General features: G+C 60.3%; 2 protein-coding genes across 4 annotated transcripts; one reads left to right on the top strand and one right to left on the bottom strand.

The window, feature by feature from the left end:
• Positions 1-6: 6 nt before the first annotated feature.
• Positions 7-2725, bottom strand: ARL16 (ARF like GTPase 16). Of its 2 annotated transcripts, XM_055082169.1 has the most exons (5): positions 2630-2725; positions 2416-2472; positions 1656-1769; positions 949-1064; positions 7-810 (listed from the first exon to the last, which is right to left on the bottom strand). In XM_055082169.1, exons 1-5 carry the CDS (start codon positions 2705-2707, stop codon positions 639-641), a joined length of 537 nt encoding a protein of 178 aa, XP_054938144.1. In that variant the 5' UTR covers positions 2708-2725; the 3' UTR covers positions 7-638. The 2 variants fall into 2 exon arrangements, with proteins under 2 accessions (XP_054938144.1, XP_028339215.1); XM_028483414.2 differs by lacking the exon at positions 2416-2472.
• A 173-nt stretch (positions 2726-2898) lies between these two features.
• On the top strand, positions 2899-16414 carry HGS (hepatocyte growth factor-regulated tyrosine kinase substrate). 2 transcript variants are annotated; one of them, XM_024130478.3, is made up of 22 exons: positions 2900-3027; positions 4511-4595; positions 4919-4994; positions 5365-5457; positions 6925-7048; positions 8159-8211; positions 8630-8698; positions 9372-9496; positions 10541-10619; positions 10685-10783; positions 10872-10967; positions 11630-11668; positions 11745-11885; positions 11986-12045; positions 12564-12774; positions 13119-13291; positions 13366-13506; positions 13589-13766; positions 14481-14614; positions 14700-14819; positions 14993-15082; positions 15493-16414. In XM_024130478.3, exons 1-22 carry the CDS (start codon positions 2991-2993, stop codon positions 15601-15603), a joined length of 2334 nt encoding a protein of 777 aa, XP_023986246.1. In that variant the 5' UTR covers positions 2900-2990; the 3' UTR covers positions 15604-16414. The 2 variants fall into 2 exon arrangements, with proteins under 2 accessions (XP_023986247.1, XP_023986246.1); XM_024130479.3 differs by lacking the exon at positions 11986-12045 and having other exon boundaries at positions 2899-3027; positions 15493-16114.
• The last annotated feature ends 24 nt before the right edge of the window (positions 16415-16438 follow it).

The raw sequence follows: 16438 nt of genomic DNA, 5'->3' as shown, positions 1-16438 counted from the left end.
TCCTCCTTATAAAAAGAGGAGAGAAGACCACGTGAAGACAAAGGCAGAGATTCAAGTCCTGCGAGCCACAAGCCAACGACACCAAGCGGCACCAGCAGCCACTAGAAGCAGGGAATGGATTCTCCCTCAGAGCCTCCACACTTCTGGCTTCCAGCACCATGAACGTAAGTTTATGCTGCTCTCAGCCACCATTTGTGGCGATTTGTTACAGAGGCCCTAGGACACAAATGCACCAAGCAACAGGTGTTTTCCCACAAGCTTCCTTATACTGTCAAGGTATCAGAAACTCAACCCCCCCATGCAACTCCCCAGCTCCCGGTTGGAGCTTGTGTCAGAGTTGAGAGAGCAGCTCTCCTGGCGGGGAGGGGAACAAATCCCCTAGAACCATCCCAGGATGGTGTAGGACACAAGCCACCTGGAAGGCCTGTCCTCCTCTCCTAGTGCTGGAGCCAGAGGGCAGATATCAGGAATTCTATAACCTGGGTGCCTCAGTTTACCCATCACTGCAACTCAGCACAGAACTCCATCTTCTAGGGCTTATCCTGTCCTTATAAAAGCAGCAGATGGCCAGAGGCCAAGCAGTGCTGCTTCTGCCTTCTTGCCACAGAGCGGGCCAGCCACGCTTCTCGGCCCTGCAGTCAACCATTCGTTCTGTGGGTGTCCTCGAGCCAGCGCAGCACTTCTGACAAGCCAGTGCCTTTCCAGGCACTGATTTCTACCGTGGTGATGTTCTGCTTGGCACAAGCAATGAGGTCCGGGAGCCTGATTAACGACTTTATCTCTTCTATGGTCATGTAACAGGGCAGGTCACTGGAGTGAAAGCAATACCTGTCAGACTGGGCTGCCATCGCTGCACCCCCTCCCTAACGAGCCACCCTCCTGGCTGCACTCCACAGGAGCTCCACCCTGGGGCACCCCCGCGTTCCCTCTCAGCTCACGGACACGTACATTTTATTGAAGAGAATCAGAACCGATGCTTCTGCAAGTTGTTCTGCCGAAAGGAGACCCAGGAGTTGCACACAGGATGCAGAGAGCTGGGTGGGGTTAGAGGCGTCCACCATGAACTGGAAAGAAGTAAATGGAAATTAGGACCCCCCCTGCGATGGAACACCATCCCTGCCAAACCTCCTCTCCTTGCATCACAGGCCTGGCTCAGGAAGAGCAAGAAAGGCTTCCGGAAAGGCAGGAGCAGAGGGGAACGAGCTGTGCAAGAAGGACCGGTGTTATTTATTTGTTTCCACCTACACGGAAGTCTCTACCCGTGTGGCCATTACTTTTCCAAAGAAGGGTCCTAGAATTTGGGGCACAGGCCTTGCCAGGATGGGACGAACCAGGGGATATAGAATTCAAACATAAAACGTAAAAACACACCCAGGGCAATAAGGCAGTGAGTGGATGGCACAATTACCTGCAGAAAAGGAACACTGCCCTCAGCAAGCCTTCTGTGAGTTTTCACATTAGCCTGGGCTCAGGAGCCCTAGGGATCAGGCTGGGGTCCCAGAAGGAAGCAACTCTAGTCTGGACCCTGTTTCCTTGACTAGCACAGTTGCCCAGGAAACCAAACTATCCCACACAAAGTGAAATTGGGGACTAGACAACGCTAGAATAGGGACATACTTCCCCAAAGGAAGTTCAAAAGACTACGTACGACCTACCAGGAGAGAATGACAGTTTCCATAGTAACTGGACCAGATGGGGCCCATGCAACCCCCCAGCTCCCGGATGGTGATCCTTCTGTGAGCCACGATGTCCGTTAGGTTGGTACCCACCTGTGGAAAAAAACCAGGATGCACAGAGACCACCACAAGCGTTTTCCCACACGGAACTCCTGGATAGCAACGTGACCAGCTGTTTACACTGCAACCTAATCCCCAGCATAGGTCTTCTCAAGTGTTTAGGCCCTAAGGCGGAACCCGTAAGTGAGGAGGCCTGAAGATGCTCCCAGGCGTCCAGAACCCTCAGGGCTGGCTGGCTGTGGCCAGGGCACCAACGCCCACCAGCGGGATTCGCCCTGCGAGGCAAGCAGCAAATGCAGTCTGACCAGTGGTGAGGGGCGGGAGGCTCCGGATCCCCTGGGACTCTGTCCGGGCGGAGCCAGGCTCCCCGCGGCGTCACCACCTCCTGAAGTCTGTACTGAACACAATGACCCGCCAGACCCCAGCTTCCATTTAAAGGAACCCAGGGACTTCCCTGGTGGCACAGTGGTGAAGACTCCGGGCTCCCAATGCAGGAGGCCTGGGTTCGATCCCTGGTCAGGGAACTAGATCCCACATGCATGCCGCAACTAAGGAGCCCGTCTGCCGCAACCAAATAAATAAATATTACAAAAAAAAAAAAAAAAAAAGGAACCCAAAGCGCTCTTCTAACCGCAAGGGAACCCGCTTCTCCTAAACCTGCAAGAGGCCGGACGCCTACCGTGGGCCGCGTGGGGGGAGGATCGCCCAGGTCGCCCTTCCCATCCCGGGAGCTCAGCTGTGCGAGGTAGTCAAGGTCTCCCAGCGGGGCTGAGGAGGGAGCACGGGACGGACCCCGCCCCGGGCGCCCCGCCCCCCGCCCGGGCGCCCCCCACGCCGCTCGCCACCAGCGCCCCCCGGACCCCCAGGCCCCTCCGGACCCCCATCCCCCACACCCGGCGTGGAAGGATAGTCTGCAAGCGTTTCACCAACAGCGTCTTCCCCACACCCGTGGCCCCGAGCAGGAGACACATCCAGCTCCCCGCTCCACTCTACACCCTTGGCTCGGAGTCCTGGCGACCCCAGGCCTCTCCCCCGGGCTGCTCATTGGTTCTCGGCGCTTACCGTCTCAGTGAGCGCGGTCCAATCTGCGCCCAGCGTCTGTGGCGAGCGGAAAGGCCCGCCTCCCCGCGGCTCGCGGGCAGGCCAGCGACGTGCGCGTGCGCGCACCCGAGGCGGCAGGCGGAAGCGGAAGTCGGGGGCGCGCCGGCTCGCAGTGGGGAGAGCTGCGGCGTCAGGTCGGGTTCCTGAGTCGCCATGGGGCGCGGCAGCGGCACCTTCGAGCGTCTCCTAGGTAACGCGGCCCCCGGCCCCCGGAGCGAAAGCCCCTGGGCCCCAGCGCTCCGGGGCGACCGCCGCGCCACCCGGGCCCTGGGCGGGCGCGCAGGCGACGCAGGGCCGGCGGTCCGGGGCGCGGGCCCGGCGCCGGCCGAGTGAATGAGGGTCCGCGCAGGAGACGGGCCAGGAGCCTTGGGGAAACGACCAGCAGCGTCTGGCCGAGCAGGCCTCACGTCCTGAGTCACGAAAACGGGTGACTCAGTGAAATAGTAAAATCTCAGTAGACTCTCCCCACCAAAACCTAGGTTGCGTGGGATTTGGGAGTCCTGACCCATACATGGGCCCCGGAGGGTGGAGCCAGCAATGTCCTTTGTAGGTCCTGCCAAGATCTTTAGAGCGCTGCTTCCCCAGGGACCCAGACCTGCGCCCTGTGTCCCCACTGGGCTCCCGGAAGCGCCCAGGGCTAGGAAGGCGTTTCCTCTGTTTTCTGGGGTGGATAGCTGATCCTTCTGAGCCTCCTGGAAGTCACAGATTTTAGGAAGGGAAATTGCTATTTATGGGCGAGCCCCCACCCCTCCATGAAACCGTGTGTGCTCTGTGTTTGGGATCGGTGCTCTGGGTACTGGAATGGTCAGCCCGAGCCTGCCCTCCTTATTCCTTGAATATGGTTTCAGAGGGACCTCAGATGAGGCGCCTTCCTTGCTCATTGAACATACAGGCTGAGGAACTCAGCTTATGAGGTTGTTCAGCCCTTCATTGGTCAGTCCCGAAGTTACTCCCAGATCCATGTTTACAATTTGTACAACTGCAGGGAAGATGGTGCTGGCTGGGCTGGAGAGCAACCCCTGAGCAGCACATCTGTCTGTCTAAGGCCACAGCGAGATAGACTAGAGGTGGTAGTTGGAGAATCCTTGGGTCGATCCTGTCTGTGCCCCACAAAACACTTGAAACAGAGGACTGGGGTCTCTGCTGCGTGTCTCTCCAGCCATGCCTCAGCTGAGAGCTAATCAAATAGGTTAAGCTTCTGAAAAACCAGAGACTCTGAGGGATGAGGCAGCAGAGTTCTCTTTGTTGAGAAGCAGCTGAGCATAGTGTTGAATTCTGGCTCTGCCCCAGCAAGCTGTGTGACTTCAGGCAGTGACCTCACCTCTCTGTTTCAGTTTCTCTGTCTGCAGAGAAGTTGGAAATACCACCTAGCTCTTAGGGTTGTGTGAGAATTGAGTGAGTTCATGTAAAACGTTTGGAACTGCACTTGGCATGTAAAAAGCTCACAACAGCTTTCTCCATTGTTATTTTCCAAGCTGTTTGTTTGTCTTTCAGGAAGGACAGTGCATTCATGGTTATTGTCAGGTGTCAGGAGCATTTTCAGTAGTTTTCTGTTTGGTCCAAATGTCTAAAATGGGAAGGGGGCAGTCCCTCCTGCCTGTTGCTGAGCTGGGGGACCACCTAGGGAATCACAGAGCAGGATGAGCCCCTGTAATGGTGCGTTTCTGTCTTAGACAAAGCGACCAGCCAGCTTCTTCTGGAGACCGACTGGGAGTCCATCCTCCAGATCTGTGACCTGATCCGCCAGGGGGACACGCAGTAAGTGCTCCCTCAAAAGCAATGGGGTGGCCACACAGTGGACTAGGGTTGCTTGGTGCCTGCTCATCTTCCAAGATCCTGCCCGGATGGAAGCCAACCATGTTAGGCCCTGGTGGAGGACTGTGTGGTCTGTGTGCTGGGGTTTTTGAGATCTTGGGACAATTAAAGGACTTTCTCTGTACAGCTTGGGAGGGCACAGTTACCTGGACATTTGCCTGGGGGGTGTCTCAGGGACCAGATGGTGGGTGGGCTTTTCTCAGTCTTAGAGGCTGTCTTCTTTCTCTTTTTCTTTTTCTGCTTTTATCAATGCCTTTTTCTGTCAGAGCAAAATATGCAGTGAGCTCCATCAAGAAGAAAGTCAATGACAAGAATCCCCACGTGGCCTTATATGCCCTAGAGGTAATCGGACCCTGTACTCCAGGTGGCACTGGTGGGGATAGCAGGGATGGGCGTACCACCAGAAGTGGAGGCACTGGGGCCGTGCGGCAGGGCTGGGAGCAATGCCTCAGCTGTTCCACCTGAGGCTGACACGTGTGGGCCCTGAGGTTGACTCCAGTGTCTGTCCTTGGTGATAAAACACAGAGTTAGAAGAAGCAGGTATAGCCCTGGCTGCTTCCTGCTTCAGAGGCTGTAATGTGGGCTTTCTTATCTGGCTGGGTGGCCTGAGGGCCCTGTTGAGGCCCGCCTTCTTGTGGGGAGGTGGGTCCGTCCAGGACGGGGAGTTCCTGCCCTGACCAGACTCATGTCTACCCCTCCTTGGGGTCTGCAGGTCATGGAGTCTGTGGTGAAGAACTGTGGCCAGACGGTTCATGATGAGGTGGCGAACAAGCAGACCATGGAGGAGCTGAAGGAGCTGCTGAAGGTGGGCACTCTGCGGGGAGCAGAGAGGCCCAGACTGGGGTGCGCCACCCCACGGGCTTCTTGGGGCTTTGCTGGTGGGAACAGTGCCAGGTGCTGGAGGGCTGGAAGGCGAGTGTTCGTGGTCCCTGCCTGGTGAGGTCAGGCCTTCCCAGAAGTCAGCGGGGCTGCGTCTGGGGGTGTGGAGGAGACCCCACGCCCCTGCAAAGTTGGGAAGGCTTCCTGTGGGGCAGGAGCTGAGTCTTGAAGGGCAGGGGATGCTCACTGAGCAGTGGAGAAGGTGGGGAGGGAGCTGTGTGCCCTGGGCAGAGGATGTAAGTGGAGGCCTGCGGTCCCCAGAGGGCTTGGGTAGAATTCTGAGCAGGGAGGCACGTGTTTGTGGAGGGAGAGTTGAGGAACAGCAACAGCAGAGCAGGGACGCCAGGGCAGTGGGTTTTACGCGCCACCCGCCCTCCGTGGGTGAGGGGCATCCCACGGAGCTGAGGGTGCGGGTGCCCTGGGTGGCAACCAGGGAGTGAAGCCCCAGCACCAACTCCGCCGCCACTGTGGCCTGGGCCCTTTGGGCGCCTGTGGGCCTCACAGCCAGGAGCCCGTCTGGGGCTGAGCTGACGACGGGGCTTCTCCAAAGCCCTGACTGGTGACTTGGCCAGTCCCTGCTCTGGCCTGGGTGACAGCGGAGGAGTTAGAACCCGCCCTCCTTGTCCTGGCACGATTGTGTCTTGTTCACACTGCACATGGTCTGAGTCCTCACAGGGGCAGGGCTGCCTAGAACGGGGTCCACTGACTGGAACTGAGCGGGAACCCTGGCACGTGAGCTGTGCTTGGTGTCTTGAAGCAGCTTTCTTGACCCACCATCCTGAGCATTGTGTGTGGGTAGGATCCTGAGAGAGCTCTAGAAATGTGATTGTGCTTTAGTTTGTTAGTGGTGGTGGGTCTGTATGTGGGGAACTTTCTGGAGCCACTCTCCCGCCTGCCTATGACTGGAAGGAGGGGCCAGCCGACCGTGCATCTGCTTCCTCAGCCCAGGCCTGATTGGCTCTGCCTGTTAGAGGCTGGCCTTTGCCGGCACCAGAGTGGGTTACAGGCTGAGGAGCTCACTAGGCAGTCAGGGTCCTGTAGGGCACGGGGATGGGGTGGGGAGAGACAGGTAGTTACGGGGCAGTAGGGGTTTGAGAGCCTCCACCTGAGGGATGCGCAGCTTCACCTAGGCGGTTAAGATAAGTCCAGGTCCTGAGTGGGCAGACAGGTGCAATGGATTTGTCCTTGGGGACAGGGCTTCCTAAAGTAGGCCTGGGTCTGGGGAGTGGGTCACTACATGGCCCTGGTGCCCCACTTGGGGGACCCGCCCCACCTCTGCCAGCCTCAATTGCTTGGAGTGTTGGGGTCTTGCCAGCTGCTTCTCCAGGCTGAGATGTCTTTTTGGCACCTGTTTTTCCCAAGGTTCTTAGCTTCTTTCCTCCCTTCTCCACAGAGGCAGGTGGAAGTAAATGTCCGAAACAAGATCCTGTACCTGATTCAGGCCTGGGCGCATGCATTCCGGAACGAGCCCAAATACAAGGTCGTTCAGGACACGTACCAGATCATGAAGGTGGAAGGTGAGTTAGGGTGGTGGGGAGCAGGAGGGTCCAGTGCCAGGCTTGGGACATGCCACCAGGAGTTGAGGGGCTGCCCTGCACAAGGAGGGCCCAGGGTGGCTGTGGCCGCCCCATGTGCGGTGGGGGTAGCACTGTGCTCTGGGCACAGCGGACACTCCTAGAGAGTTGTAAGTGGGGGGTGTGGCAGCCGAGGTGTGCTTCTTAAGGCCCACTGTGCGTTCCTCCTGGCTGTTGTGGTGCCAGTGGAGAGGTTGTGGGCTTCTGCAAGGAGGGCAGTGGATTCAGGCCTTGTTTGGAGGATTTGCTGGTGCTCTCGCCAGGCATGGAATGAGAGGGCTGGGCTGGGGCCTCTCCCACCTGTGCTGCGGGGGAGGAGGGCAGGTCCTCTGGCCCTGAAGATGAGGCATGGAGTGGGAGCAGGGGCAGTGCCTGCTGGCCGCGGGGTGGGCAGGACTGTGCACACAGTGTGTGATGAGGTCGGTGAGCTGGCCTCAAGCTCTCAATCTCCGGACGTTATACACGAGAGAAAACGTGCAAAGCTTTATGGGGGGGAATTCTCTGCCGATTCAGTGGTTAAGATTCCAGGCTTTCACTGCTGGGGGCCTGGGTAGACCCCTGGTTGGGGAACTAAGATCTCCATAAGCCACACGGCATGGCCAAAAACAAAAACAAAGCTTTTATGGGATTCCCAAGGGGTCCATGTCTCAAAAAACAGCTTAGGAACTCCAACTTTAAGAGCTCTGGGAAGCACGCTTGGCTGGGGTGCGGGACCAGGAGTCAGACGGACTGGGGAGTGTCTTTGAGGCCTTGATGAGGTGGGAGCAACGCCTGGCTCTGTGTGTGGTCCCCAGGACAGAGCGGCCTGTGGGGAGCCACCCCAGCTAGGGGGCGGGCTGGCTGAGCTGTGCCCCAAGGCGCCCTTGCCCAGTGTGGGGTCACCGTGCCTGCTGCCCGGGGGCTCTGGGCCTCTTCTGTCTGTTTGGGGAGGCAGATGCCAAGAGCTAGGATGTGGCTCTGGAGGCCTCAGGGCAGATGGGTTCGGGCAGGTGAGGCTATGGGCCTCGCCCACTAGGGCAGCACTTGGCGGTAACAGCGGCCTCCTTTCTCCAGGACACGTCTTCCCAGAGTTCAAGGAGAGCGATGCCATGTTTGCGGCGGAGAGAGTGAGTTCACGGGGTGCTGGAGGTCTAGGAGTTAGGCTGCTTTGAGAAGGCAGAAGGGCAGCCCTGGGATCTGGGTTTGTTGGCAGCAGGTGAGCTGCTGATCTGTCTCAAAAACGAGAAAGCTTGACTTTTTTCAGTAGAATATGCAGCTGTGTTTGCAGGTTGAGACAGGAACCCAGTTCAAGTTGCCTTAGGGCTGTGGTTCTCGCAGCCATGAAGACAAATACTTACATGTCCCCAAAGCTGTGGGAAGTCTTGCTGTCAGGTCTTTAGAAAAAAAGGAAGACTGTTTTGGAGGGGGATCCTTCCTTGAGTCATGTCTGCAGTGAGTTGGCTCCAGTCCCCTGCACACACCTGTGGGAAGCGGGGATCGGCAGGGAGGGCAGGAACTATGTGACCCAACTTTGCCTGTCCCCAGGCCCCCGACTGGGTGGATGCTGAGGAGTGCCACCGGTGCCGGGTGCAGTTCGGGGTCATGACCCGCAAGGTGAGTGCACCCCCTTGGGGAGGGACCTGGCTCCACACCTGGCTGGGGCAGACCCCAGGCCACCTGCTGTCATCACAAGGCCACCGCACCCACGCGCGGGCCTTTCTCTCTTGGCTGGGACCTGGCGGTGTAGGGAGTGTGGTCACCTAGGGTTGGTGTCTGATGGTCAGTGCTGTCAGGTGAAGTTCGGGCAAGGCTGCACTCCTCTGGGAACGGGAGTATACCCGACGCCCGGGGCTGGGGGTTTGGGTCTGCGTTGCCTCGGCCAATAGCCCCTTGGCCAAGTCTCCTCAGCTGACTTGGCCTGTGCAGCTTGGACCCTCTCTCTTCCCACCGAAGCCCAGGCTGGCCGTGGTAAAGGCTGGGGCCTGGGGCATCCGAGCAGACTCACCGGACTCACCGTCCAGCAAAACTCGTTTATCAGGACAACTCATGCATGTTTTTTGTGAATTTTTCTTCTTAATTTGACTTCTTTTCCTCAAAGTGGAGGCTACAGTTGAGAGCTTGCAAGTGCACCCTGTTCCCCCAGGGCCTTTGTGGCCTCCTGGGCTTGCCTTCTGCCCACCCTGGCCTGGGAGACCCAGTCTGGCGTGTCCTGCAGTGGGCGGTGCTGGGCGGAGGGTGGGCGTGAGGGGTGGCCGGCCAGGCTGCCCTGACCTGTCCCGTGTCGCAGCACCACTGCCGGGCATGCGGCCAGATCTTCTGCGGCAAATGCTCCTCCAAGTATTCCACCATCCCCAAGTTTGGCATCGAGAAGGAGGTGCGTGTGTGCGAGCCCTGCTACGAGCAGCTCAACAAGTAAGTTCCCTCGGACACTGAGAGGAGCCAGCTTCTACCTTGTTAATCAGGGGGTGGGGGTGGGGGCAGGGGGGAGCGGCAGACTTGGACAGAGCCCGGCAGGGCCCCCGGCTCTGAGACCTGCTAGCCAATTGCTCAGGTTTGTTTTTGTAACGTCTTAGTTTGGGAGTGACACTTAGAGAAGAGATGCAGGAATGGTCTGGAGACCACACACACACTCTGCCCCTCCCACAGCCTGGGTCCCTCAGCCCCATTGACTCCATCACACCTGCCCTCCCCGCATCTGCCTGCGTGTCCACACGCATACACGTTGTGTCCTGAACCAGGTGAGAGTGAGCTGCAGGCACCCTGTCCTCCTCGCCTCGATCTCCTACATGCGCTTCCCGGGAGGAACTTTCCCCATGTGACTGCTGCCGGCTGTCGAGCTGGGGCATTTAGCATCAGCGTGGTTCTGACGCTTACTCCCCAGTCCCTGTCCAGGGTTCCCGTGTCCCAGTAACATCCTGTGGCAGTTTTGTCCTGTCAGGACCCAGCCACCACATCAGCTCCCTAACCCGGCATGTTTCATCTGCTTCATTTTTTGTGATGAGGACGTCGCTGAGGGGTCTAGGCTGTTGTGACACGTCTCTGGGTTTGGGTCCAAGGTTTCCTCGTGGTTAGAGACAGGTTCTGTGCGGCTGGCCTGGGAGCCTGTGCTGTCCATCTGTCCCAGCATCAGTGACAGAATCTGATTCCTTGGTGAAGTGGTGTCTGCAGGCTGCTCCACCGGGAGGTCCTTTTCTGTGGAAAGCCGCAGCCAGGCGGGTGTTTGAGCCCCATTTGCAGGAGGGGGAGCTGTAGCTTAGGCTGGTGACTTGCCCACGGCTCCATAGCCCAGAGGTGACAGCTGGTTTGAGGGTCCAGCTTTTCTCTGGAATGTGGTCCGTGGAACCCCCGTCTTCCTTCTGTGGGGATGTTGGAGGGAAGCCCCAGGCTGTGTCCTGAGAACTTGTGGGGGGCCAGGGGTACGGTGCTTGATGACGTACAGCATCCTGTCTCCTCCAGGAAAGCGGAGGGAAAGGCCGCCTCGACGACGGAGCTGCCCCCGGAGTACCTGACTAGCCCCCTGTCACAGCAGTCCCAGGTACTGCCCGGGCCTGCGGGGGCGCCTCACCCCTGGGCCCCGCTCACCTGCCCTGTCATCCTCAGCTGCCCCCCAAGAGGGATGAGACGGCCCTGCAGGAGGAGGAGGAGCTTCAGCTGGCCCTGGCCCTGTCCCAGTCCGAGGCTGAGGAGAAGGAGAGAATGGTGAGCCAGGGGTGGCCTCGCTGAGTCTGGGGGTGCCAGGGGAGTCCAGGGGCACCCTCATGACACCCTCCTCCTGGTTCTCCTGCAGAGACAGAAGTCGGCCTATGCCGCGTACCCCAAGGCGGAGCCCACCCCTGTGGCCTCGTCAGCGCCCCCCGCCAGCAGCCTGTACTCTTCGCCCGTGGTGAGCCCGCCCTCCGGCTCGGCCCCACTGGCTTGGACCCCCTTCCCATGGTGGGGTGGGGAGGTGGGGGGTTGGTGCCCCAACCCGGAGGCACGTGTCTCATGGGCAGGGGCAGGGTGCAGCCTGGCGCCCACGGGTCTCAGCTCCCTGGTTGGGACCCCTGTGGGATAGAGGGCACTGTAAAGGCTGGAGGTCTCACTGTCGAGACCCTGGTCTCTTCCACGCTCCCCAGAGCAGGAGGAGGTGAGAACCCCTGGGGTCAAAGGTGCTCTGCGTTTTTCTGGCCTTCAGTGAGGCCATCACAGGTCTGCTTTTTGGGGATGGACCCAGCCTCTCTTTGGCCTCAGTTCTCTTTGTAAAAAGCGGGTGGGTGGCAGGTGGGAGAAAAGGTTTGGAAGGTCACTTGCAAACTCTGCAGGGCTCTGTGGGTGGGGCTGAGAGCAGCCCTGCCACCTGCCCACCTGTCCCTGTGGTTCGTGGGAGGGCTGGTGGGGCACCACGCTGTGCCCTGTCTACGGTTTTGGAGCCCCTTGGGGCTCGGACAGGCTTTGGCCAGCCTCTAGGGTCCGCTCTCACGGCTGCGTCATCCAGGCCTCCTGAGCGATGGCCAGGGTTGCTGCTGCTCCAGCCTATGACGCCTCACACCCCCCATGTCTCCCCAGAACTCGTCGGCGCCTCTGGCTGAAGACATCGACCCCGAGGTGAGGACCTTGTGTGTGGCGCTTTCCCCCTTGCTGCCTCCTGGCCCTTGGGAGTGACCCCCTCTTGCCTGTGCAGCTCGCCCGGTACCTCAACCGGAACTACTGGGAGAAGAAGCAGGAGGAGGCTCGGAAGAGCCCCACGCCCTCAGCACCGGTGCCTCTGACGGAGCCCGCCGCCCAGCCCGGGGAGGGACACACAGTCCCTGCCAGTGTGGAGGTAAGGGGGCTGCTCTCAGGCTCCTGGCCATGGTCCCCTGGGAGGGGGCTGCCAGGACAGGCCAGGGGTGGAGTCCCAGTCACTCTCTGGTGTCTTCCAGACTTCCCTCCCGGAGACAGACCCTCAGCCTGTAAATCCGGCCGGAGGCCCCTTTAGTGAGGTAAGCCATGGCTCCCTCCTCAGGCTGGGGGCATACTTGGCCTCCCGGAGCGCAGTGTGCTAGGGCCCGCCCAGGCACCTGTCAGGAGGGCCGAGCTGTGCCTGCAGTGACCTCCTGGAGGCAGGCCATTGCAGCTCATGGCTCTCCGTTGAACCTCCCTGGGCTGGCTGTGGGCCAGAGCTCGGCTACTCGCTGGCTACTCGCGGCCTACCCTGAATGGATTGGAATATTGTGGGGTTCTGCGCTTGGGTGCCCAGTGGAATAAGAGGCTAGGCCCAGGACAGCCTTGTCTCGGCCACACTGCGCCTCTGGGCAAAACCCAAGCCTCCCTGGGCCTTAGTTTCCTCACGTGAACCGGGTGCTGAGGGTGCCCCGTGCAGACCCACCGGGAGGACGAAGTCAGATGTGCAGCAGGCTCGGAGCTCAGTGGCCAGCATAGCCAGATGGTGGGTCCCTGCCCCTGCTTGGGGACCTGGGGGCGAAGGAGGCACTCAGCCAGACCCCCTGTGCCCCGGCAGCAATACCAGAATGGGGAGTCGGAGGAGAGCCACGCACAGTTCCTGAAAGCCCTGCAGAATGCCGTCACCACCTTTGTCAACCGCATGAAGAGCAACCACGTGCGGGGCCGCAGCATCACCAACGACTCGGCCGTGCTGTCCCTTTTCCAGTCCATCAACGGCATGCACCCCCAGCTGCTCGAGCTGCTCAACCAGCTGGATGAGCGCAGGCGTAGGTGCCGCACACACCCTCCCGGGCGTCCCTCCGGGGCCACGGGGGCTCCCGTCAGGGGCCGGCCACATCCCCTCGGGGCAGTGGGTGCCCTCCGCCAGGCGTCATCAGGCCTGGGGTCGTGTGGGCAGGGCTGCCCTGAGGGACTCTGGGTTCTACAAGAGATAGTCCCAGTGGCAGGAAACGTCCCACTGAGCGCCGGACAGTCAGCTGGAGGAAGCGTATGCGTGCGTGCGTGCGCGCGCGCCCACCCACCCTGGAGCCGTTATGCCAGCTGCGCCCTGTTGACAAGCGCTCAGCTGGGGAGCCATTGCCAAGGCCCCCGCTCTGCCCCCTCCCCACAGTGTACTACGAGGGGCTGCAGGACAAGCTGGCGCAGATCCGTGACGCCCGGGGGGCACTCAGTGCCCTGAGGGAGGAGCACCGGGAGAAGCTGCGCCGCGCAGCCGAGGAGGCCGAGCGCCAGCGCCAGATCCAGCTGGCCCAGAAGCTGGAGATCATGCGGCAGAAGAAGCAGGTGCGGCAGTGGCGGCCCAGCCCTGGGGGTGTGGGGGGCAAAGCCGGCCCTGATGGCTGCCTCATGGCCCACAGGAGTACTTGGAGGTGCAGCGGCAGCTGGCCATCCAGCGCCTGCAGGAGCAGGAGAAGGAGCGGCAGATGCGCCTGGAGCAGCAGAAGCAGACCATCCAGATGCGGGCCCAGATGCCAGCCTTCTCCCTGCCCTATGCCCAGGCACGTGCCTGCCACACGCCCCACTCCCTTCGGGCACCCTAGTGACCGAGAACTGCCCTGAAAGCCGTCTCTCCATCCCCAGCTCCAGGCCATGCCCGCAGCGGGGGGCGTGCTGTACCAGCCCTCTGGCCCAGCAAGCTTTGCGGGGACCTTCAGCCCGGCGGGCTCAGTGGAGGGCTCTCCCATGCACACCATGTACATGAGCCAGCCGGCCCCAGCCACCAGCGGCCCCTACCCCAGCATGCCCGGTGCCACAGCAGGTAACCAGGGGGCGGGCGGGCGGAGGGCCAACAGCCCAGATGAGCCCCGGACCACTACCCCTTTCTTCTTTTATTATTTCAGTGTGATTTCAAGAGTTACAAAACAGTTGGCAGAATGGTACAAAGAATTTTTCAGATTCCCAGACATTTCCTTGTCAGCACTTGCTCTCTCTCCAGACACACTTTTTCTTCTGACCCGATTTAGGGTGCATGGCAGGCGTGACGCCCTTTACTCCTAGAGGCCTCGGTGCATTTGCTAAACCAGGATGCTCCCCACAGCCTGGGTACAGATGCCGGACCAAGGGCTCTGAGGCGGTGTTGTGACTGTGTCCATAGCCAGCTCAGCTCCCACACGGTCCCAGTACCCCGTTTGTGCCAACAGGAAACCCATCACATGTTTAGCTGTCTTGCTTCTCTCATCTCCTTTAATCTAGAATGTTCTTTGGTCTGCCCTGGCATTCTGTGACACTGACTTCCCAAAGAGCACTGGCCCGTCGTCTTGCAGACAACCCCTCAGTTTGGGTGTGACTGGTCTTCGGAGAGAGTGGCATTCTGGGGGTCCTTTTCTATCTTTGTTGATTTCACTTGCTATCGTTTTGTGAGAATGTGAAACACAAACTTGGTTCCAAAAGTCATAAGGAGAAGGAAAAGTCAGAGGAGGGCCCCTGCCGTCCTCCCCACGTCGGGGTGGTGAGCTCTTTCCTCTTCCTCCAGATCCCAGCATGGTGAGCGCTTACATGTACCCAGCAGGGGCCGCTGGCACGCAGGCAGCCCCTCAGGGCCCCACCGGGCCCACCACCAGCCCGGCCTACTCATCCTACCAGCCCACTCCCACGCAGGCCTATCAGGTAGGCGGGGAGGCCGTCCCCTCCCCTACAAGGCCGTTGGGGCACCTGGTCTCAGCCTTCTCCCATTGCCTCCTCCCCTCCACAGAACGTGGCTTCCCAGGCCCCGCAGAGCCTCCCAGCCATCTCCCAGCCTCCACAGTCCAGCACCATGGGCTACATGGGGAGCCAGTCAGTGTCCATGGGCTACCAGCCTTACGGCATGCAGGTGAGAGGCTGTGGGGGCATCGGATAGGAGGGGTCGGGGGGGTGGGGGCAGTGCTGGGCAGGCTCCACCCTCTGCTCCCCGCCCCACGTCCTCCACTGCTCTCTCCTTGCTGGTTGGCGTTTATCTGGTTACAGAGCTCCTTTCTCAGTGTGGGGTTGTTTTATCTTCCACAGAATCTCATGCCCACCCTCCCCGGCCAAGACGCACCTCTGCCGCCCCCGCAGCAGCCCTACATCTCGGGGCAGCAGCCCGTGTACCCACAGGTGAGCCTCTCCCGGGGCCACCAGCGTGGGTCATGACGGGACAGGTTTTGCCCTGGACCCCCCCTCGGCAGCGGGGCTGCCCTGGGAAGTGCAGCCAGTGCGGGGCAGGACGGCTGCTCTGCGGGCAGGACCAGGACAGACACTTAGCAACACCTACAGGTGCCAAACCATGCATTTACTTAAAAGCCCAAGGTCACGTCATCTCGGGTCCACACACATGAATCGGGAACACCTGGGGTCTGGGCTCTGCTGGGGACAGGAAGAGGGCAGGGAGTCAGGAGGGTGGGCTCGAGGGGCCTGAGTACCACGGCGAGGCTGGGATGTGGTTTTGGAGAGGAACCGGTATAAGGTGGGGAGGCTGGGGCCTGGGGAGGGAGGACAGACCGATGGTCCATGTTTTCCCCCCACAGATGGCACCGTCTAGCGGCCCTCCCCAGCAGCAGCCCCCAGTGGCCCAGCAGCCGCCACCACAGGGGCCGCCGCCACAGGGCAGCGAAGCCCAGCTCATCTCGTTTGACTGACCCCGGTTGGGAGCTCCCCGTCCAGAGTAACACTACGGTTCTCCAAAACCACCGCCTCCGTCTCTAACTAGCGTCGTCCTGCTGCCTCGCTTTCTCCCTTCTGTGTGTAGTGTCCCTGCTCTGCGCGGGTGGGGTGGCCCTTCACCCTGGCCCTTCTCCGTCTTTGTCCTTGCCTGCTGGCTCCTCGTCCCCCCAGGCCCCATCCTTGTCCCTGTCTTCTTGAGTTGGTGTCTGACTCCTCTCCCCAGGGCTGGGCCTCGGCGGGGAGGGTGGAAGGGAAGGACTTTCTCTGAGAGGGAGCCCCCAGCCCAGCACGTCAGGTCCCGAGAGGGCCAGGTGGAGTGGGGTCTCTGCCCCACACAGCTCATGCCCTCCCATTCCCACCCAGGAGACCTTAGGGCCTGTGGCCTGTGACTAGCGTGAGTCCTCCCCTGCAGGCTGTCAGCAGGGGTGCTTCTGGCCCTCACAGGAAGGGTGGGGCCTGTCTCCAGCTTCTCTGCTTCTGAGCCGTCATCTCACCCAGTGCCCTGAGTAGACAGAATGGAACAGTGATAATAAAATGTCTTTCAACAAGTATTCGGGTGTTTGCAGAGAGAAGGTGCTGGGCAGCTGGTCCAGCTGTGGACAGGGGTGTATAAGGTGCCTCCCCACAGGCCAGCTGCCCCTCGCCCCAGGCCCAGCTCCACAGGAGTCTCAACTGGTGGACGCTGCTCGGCCTTGAGATCTGCCGTCTTCCTCCCTGAGACTGAGCACTGAGGAGCTGTCCTCTCTCCACCCAGCCCTGTGCTGCCCTGACTCCAGTCTGAGTCTGGGATGCCAATTAAGAGTCATAGCC

This window comes from Physeter macrocephalus, unplaced genomic scaffold (genome assembly GCF_002837175.3).
Source record: "Physeter macrocephalus isolate SW-GA unplaced genomic scaffold, ASM283717v5 random_29, whole genome shotgun sequence".
NCBI lineage: Eukaryota > Metazoa > Chordata > Mammalia > Artiodactyla > Physeteridae > Physeter > Physeter macrocephalus.
The sequence above is the reverse complement of the archived record's forward strand: the minus strand, read 5'-3'. Positions and strand labels throughout refer to the sequence as shown.